Source organism: Xiphophorus couchianus, chromosome 22 (genome assembly GCF_001444195.1).
Source record: "Xiphophorus couchianus chromosome 22, X_couchianus-1.0, whole genome shotgun sequence".
Classification (NCBI taxonomy): Eukaryota; Metazoa; Chordata; class Actinopteri; order Cyprinodontiformes; family Poeciliidae; genus Xiphophorus; species Xiphophorus couchianus.
In genome coordinates, this window is record NC_040249.1 from 26,980,452 (window position 1) to 26,987,186 (window position 6,735).

General features: G+C 36.5%; 1 protein-coding gene across 3 annotated transcripts in view; it reads right to left on the reverse strand.

The window, feature by feature from the left end:
- The window catches only part of LOC114137678 (rho guanine nucleotide exchange factor 7-like), a 40,302-nt gene that overhangs the window by 11,580 nt on the left and 21,987 nt on the right, over nucleotides 1-6,735 (reverse strand). The window contains exons 2-3 of one of the 3 annotated variants that reach the window (XM_028006453.1): nucleotides 4,244-4,476; nucleotides 2,654-2,737 (exon numbers count right to left, since the gene is read on the reverse strand). In XM_028006453.1, the coding sequence (XP_027862254.1) occupies nucleotides 2,654-2,737; nucleotides 4,244-4,408 (249 nt within the window). In that variant the 5' untranslated portion in view covers nucleotides 4,409-4,476. Of the gene's footprint in view, nucleotides 1-2,653; nucleotides 2,738-4,243; nucleotides 4,591-6,735 lie in introns of those variants that run through there. The other 2 variants (XM_028006452.1, XM_028006454.1) reach the window with 2 other exon arrangements.

The following is a 6,735-nucleotide window of genomic DNA, read 5'->3' on the forward strand; positions in this document are numbered from 1 at the left end:
CGTTCTTTTTAAAGGTTATAGTGGCAAATTAAACTGCAAAATTTTAACAGCATAACGAGCCAAACACTTCAAGATACATTCTTTTGCATTTGGCTTGGATTGTTAATCTCACCAAAACACTTTGTGCCAACTGACTACAGCTAACGCACAATGACCCAAAACTTCACAGACTGGTAATCGAGGGTAAAATTAGGTAAAAGAAAAAAGAAAATTATACAGTGATCCCTCAGCTTGAAACAAAGTTTTATTATGCTGCAATTAATTTGTCAATTGTTGTTTCTACACACTCTAGTCTTAAAATTCGATTTTAGAGAGGGATATAAAAAACATTAGGTATTTATTTTTGCTATTGCAGCTTCTAGTAAATTAATTAAATCTTTATGTAATAAATGGAAACAAGTAACATTCATTTGTTTATTAAAAAATTACAAGACAAAATTTAAGGTCTACTTAATTGAAAAATATTAACCGAAGGCTACATCTGCAAGCTAAAGTTAAAAGCAACTCTAAGGAAAAGCAGGACTGGAATGTGATGCAGTGAAAGTGAGAGCTTAAAGCTCCTGTACATTTTATGACTTTACCAAATGAATTTCACTAAAAAGAGGAGCAATTTTCTCCTTTTCAATAAGTTTTAGTAGAAAAACATAACTTACAAAAACCATACACTCAGAAAAATGACGTTGAAGTTCAGTTTTTTAATCACTCTCCCATTTAAACAGGTAAGAATGATTAAATACTGCTAATATTTTTATTTTGTCACCATATGCTTAAAACAGAAGTTTGATAGATTAAGCAGCTTACTTCACTACAGTTTATATGATTTACAGCTACCATGAGGAATACAAGCTTTTCTACAGCTACAGTAAAACATCCAGCAGCGTTTTTTTTATCTGACCGCTTCTTGTGCTGCTTCCGTTAATCAAAGTCCGAGTCGTCGCCGCTCACCCTCCTCTCTGTAATCCTCTTCTGTGGGACACTCGGTCTGGCCTGTCCTCCGCCTGCTTCACGACTGTCTGGGGGAATTACTCCCGACTGCTCGTAACGGAGACCTTGGCTTCCAGTGACATGGCTGCCATTCCTCTAATCAAGCTGATTGGAAAATCCACTGGATGCCTGGCAGACTACATTACATCAGCCCACTCTTCCCCTCCCCCTCATTTTATCCATTTCACGCTCTCACCATCGCTCCTCAAGGATTCAAGATTTTATTTTATTTTTTTATTTTTTAAAAAAGCCCATCTATCTTACAAATACACAAAACCTTGTTAGGAGTCTACATGCTGCACATTATGATCCCACTCTTCTTTTTCCCACGGCTAAAATCAATACTGTGTGAGAGGTTGTTTGTCGTTTTGTACATTATTCACTGGATCTCTCTGCATTCTCACTGAGAAGGAGGTCATAACCTGCCATGACCCATTTAGAAATGCAAACAGATGCATACACCCTCTGTTGTCCTTTTGAACTGTGACAGAAAGACAAACACCAGACTGTCCCTGAATTTAATTTATACCCCACAGAGAAGATTAAAAAACATCAAAATGCACTGCGATCCTATTCAAGACGAACTCATTTAGGAATCAGTTCCACAGACTTAACATTTCTGTCAAGTACAAAACAAAAAAAAAAATCAACATCCTATCAAAGTGAATCTGTGCCTCCTGTTTCCATAACTACCAATGAACCACAGGCAGCAAATACATATTTTGGGAGCAGCCAAAGTGAGGACAAAAATAATCTCTCTTGCTTGTTTTGAATCCGCAGCCAAAGTATTTGCTACCCTACAGATATTTCTGGTTGTCGTTATATTTTCTACCTAGACGATATGAAAACAAAATATTTTTTTCCCCAAATAAACATTTGGAATAAGTTGTGGTGCAGGACTACTGCTTTGCAGAAGTCAGTGATACTGGAGGGCAACAAACATTTATCTTGCTACAGCAGTTAAATTAGATTTAACTCCTGACTTTGACTAGGCCACTCCAGAAACCCTCATTTTGCTTTTATGACTCTTTCTTGCTGGTTTGCATTAAATCACGATCCTGCCACATAACTCAAATGTACTCCAGCTTAAAACTGACAGCCAGACATTTTCCTTGACATAATTCATTGTTGCAATAAATACAGCCCATAAATCATTTCTTGATTCTAAAAGTCTCAAAGCAATCTTGGCTTAATACGGGCCATAAAACTGATTTGAAAAAGTTAGCTAATCACAGTCAATTAGTGATTTATTAATAGGTAGTAATAATATTCTCATATTGGGGCCAGAATATTATAAATAGTTTTAGAAACAACTGCAAATTAAAGAAAAGCAATAAAATACAATCTAATGAAAGAGAAGTATTGAGACTAACAAGCCATTTTAAAATCATGACCATAGAATCTTGGTAGTTAAATTATTGTTTATTTGTAGATAACTACTCAAAGTGACAAAACAAAGGCCCTTTTCATGATAAATTTCCATATAAAAGCCCGTTACTCCCGCTGTCTCGCAGCTTTAAGACATGCCTTATAAATTGTAAAAAATAAGAATCTTAAAGGCGGTTTTACACACAAAGAAACACAAAGTTACACATGCTTGTTTTTGTTTTGTTTTGTTTTTAACCTCGCAGTGTAACTAAATAAATACACAACTGATGGAGTGACTCACCTCTACACTGAAAGCCCCGCAGCCCTTAATAAACTCCGCAATGTTCCTCTGACACTCGCTGTCGCTCCTCGGTTCCTGGATAAACTATGAATTAAAAGAAAACCGGTTCAGTTTCAAATGCTCTTCTAAAACGGTAATTAACCCCTATTGCATGATTTTAAAGAGTTTCCTTGACTGACAGACGTCTTTTTTTTTAAACCCACGGACACTCAGCGTGTACACTTGCTGCTGCCAGGATCAAGCAACCTAATCAGCACAACTTCCGGTTTTACCTTTCAAAGAAAAGCAAACAATTGCCAAACAAGCTGAAAATGCAACTTTTTTGGCTTTATAGCGATAACAAAGTACTCGATATTATTGCATCGAGTGCTTATGCATTTGTAATCTACAATTCCCCCAGAACGAATGTAAAGCTTTCAAGAATTAAACAGCTGTTTCCATTGACATCTGGTGGCATGATCGTTCTTTATTTTATTTTGAAGAGCGCGTTCTCTCACCCCGTGGTTTAGTTTTGTTGTTATTTACTGTGTTGTTTTACCGAAAGCTATTTAAAATCAAATCCTCAGTCAAACTTCACTGCAACTGCGCAAAACTGAAGGAGGATGTGACGTTAACAGACCCACAGTCCATTGTTCATGAGTCTAGGGGGCGTGGCTGGATATAAGTGTCGTAAGAGTGCGTGCTCTGGTGCAAATGAGGATAACCTTGCACACCTGTGAGATTACATGGTTTTAAAAAAAACATTAAAAGGATCTGATTAACTACTGATTGTTGTAAAGGAAAAAGTGAACTTCGCCAAAATAAGAAATGGCAGGTCAGACTTAAAAACCAAAACAAAAGTTGTCAGCCAATGAAAAGCTAATTACCTATATTTCTAAACAATTCAAGAGAGTTTATTTTGCTTTTTCTGTGAGTTTGAATTCCCTTTGTGGCTAAGCTTGCAGAAGACCGGTTGTTGTGAACAATCGCATACACTTTAATGCCTTTCTTTGAATTGAGCAAACAAAAATCTTTGGGAATTTGGGACACAGACTTTGATGCATATAGGGACAAACTTATGATTCTTTTGTTTATTTTTTGTTGGAGTCAGACCTACATCTATCAAACAAACAGCTCTTGCAGTTGAAATATCTGCACCTCAAAGCCATTGATACCCAGAAAAAGACGGATCTGTGGCTCTTTGGTTACATATCTATGTGTTTGGGTTTTGTTTACCCAAATTGCCAGCCATATTAAACATGTTCTTCTTGTTGCTTGTTTTTAAGATTCCAAAAGTATTTTGCAATTACACTTTTTCATATTTACATACGCAGTACTTTTCAAAACAATAATTTTGTTTTAATTGCCTAGTGTAACAATAGTCCTCAAAAATAATTGTGATCTAGATTTTTTTTTTTTCGTTTTCACAAAAGTAGGACATAGGCATTAATTTAGATCTGAGCGCAAAATACCCAACATACTGCAGCCTATTTGGGACCTCCAGTTATTTTTTAACAACTTGATTATTTTTACTCGTAATGTACCGTAAAAAGCCTTCAGAATAGTAGAAAATCAGTCTTCTATGTGTTTTTCCATTTTTAGATTGCTTACTTTGTCCACCGTCCCGGGTCTGAGTCGCTCCAGCAGCCTGCACAGAACTACTCCATCCTGCAGAGACGCCTGGAGGAAAGCCTCTGGATCCGACACGCTCTTCTTGGGAGACTCCAGGACCCCCAGCGTGATAAGCCACGTTACCGTCTGCTCTGCCGAATTCATGATTTGGCGTCTCGGGTCGTCCTACAGCAGCAGCTCAGTCAGTCCAGGCTGGGTGAAAACCCCGCAGCCTGGAAACAGAAGGAACGGAGCTGGAAGTGAGAAATAAGATCGCTCCTTCCTCCTCCTCCTTCTTCCCCTCCTCGCTTCCTGAGGATGTTGGTATCACCTTGCTTTGTGCACAGCTGTAGAGGCCAGCAGATTCATCAAGCTAGAAGCTGCATGAAATGACTTCCTTTGGCAGTTTTCAAAGTAAAAGTGGAAATCTGGGAAGAGGTCGATGTCCTGCACCTCCTCTCTGTGCTACTATTGCTGTCTGAATACATGCGCCACTCCCAACCAACAACAACCAATCAGAGTTCTTAGCGATGTCAATCAATGCTGAAAAACCGGACATTGGGTTTTTGTTAACGGTAAGCAGCAATCATCAAAAATGTAACCATGAAGACTTATACCAGTGCTTTTAATTTGAAAAGAACTCAACTAATTTCTGTTCTGTCGCGCTGTAATTTTCTCCATATGCAGCACAGACACAGAGATGTAATCACTGATATTTTGATGGAAAATTATCCATATTTCTTGCACCACAAAATCTCTTATACAGCATTTATAATGTAAACATATTTATTAATTAAATAATGAGACAAATTGGAATGAGCAGAAAATGCTGAAGAGCTCATTACTGTCAGGGGTTTCATTTGTTTTATGTACACTGTGTTATTAAAAAAAAAAACATAAACAGTGGCCTGACTGAATAAATTGGAAAAAGTTGTAAAATATGTAAACAACGCTATCAAAAGAGACTCTTACGCCCCCTGTTGGACACTTTGGTTTCTATAGTTTACTGCAAGTAGTTTTTCCAACTCCACATCCCAATATTCATTTCGATTTTGGCGTAAATTCTGTAAACATCATTTAGGTTTCCGAGGAAAATCACAGTTTGAAGATGTTTTAAGTCCACTGAAAATGAAACCTGGACATTTCTGCAGCTATTTCTTTCAGAACTTCAATGTATTTAGCTCCATCCATATAACTTTGACCAAAAAAAACTACCCTCACAACATGATGCTGCCACCACCAGGCATGACTCTGGCAATGGTCATGCTGATTGCATTTCTGCCAGTTTTATTTATTTATTTATTTTTTTTGCAGAAAGGCCAGAGAGATCAACTCTCAAATAAAGACCATCCCCGAATACTCTGCTTCTAATTAAACAAAAAAAAAAAGCCATTAAGATACGAAACATTATAGAAGGGAATATGAATGCAACATGTTAAGGTTCAATTTGACAAATTGGCTAATTTAACAGATATAATGATGCATAAATGTGGTTACAAGAAAAGGTTACAAAGTAATCAACAGGATGGCAGGAGGTGTGGAAACACCCTAATTGCTTCAAAGTGTGAAGTCCTGTGTGAAAACAATGAAGATTTGTTTTTCTTTTGTGTTTAACTATTACCTATTAAATCTTTATACCTCTTTAGGTGTTACACATTTCCTCGGCTCAGATCTTAATGTATTTTATTTTGATGTCAAACAACAGACCTCCATCAATTGTGAGGGGAAAGGCGACTAATACGTGGCTGTTAAAAGTTTTACAAATTAAAATCTGAATATTTTTGGCTTGTATTTCAGAGTGAAGGGAAATGAATACAGCCGCATGCAACACTCTCTAGATTTCACCTTTTATTTGTAATGTGAAATTAGCGGTTGCAGCGTGACAAAATGTGAAAAAGTCCAAAGGCTGCAACACTTAGAAGAAAACAGAAGTCTACTCACAAAGATAGCTTCTGATGTTAGCGCACAGTTTCTGTTCTTGATGTAGTTTGAAATTGCAAAACTCAGAAACTTGAAGGAACATTTGTAATTTGCATTATCTTCATCTCTGCCAAAAAAGGTAAAAAGTAAACGAAAATAGCCCAGCAAGAAACAAACTCGAGAAACTCAAAGAGAAAATAATAAAGGACTTTAAAAAAACAATTATGAACACTCTTATGGATTAAATTTACATAAATTACATTAACTAAGTGTTTTTAAAAAAGGATCAAAGTGGTCTAATGTGATAAATACACATTCCTGCACATAAAGTGTCTCCTAATAATACTGAAACATAAGAAAACTATTTCAAACTAATATTAATCCCATGTTATGAAAATTAAAACACAAACCTTACTTTCAATTACTACTGTGGACTCACGATTATTAAACCGCCAAAACAGAAATCTTTAGAAGGCAAACGATAACGTTTCATCGCATGTTAGAAATATGTTGAACTCAAAGAAACGCCTCAAAAGAGATCACAAAGGAAAAAATATATAGAAAAGGTAGAG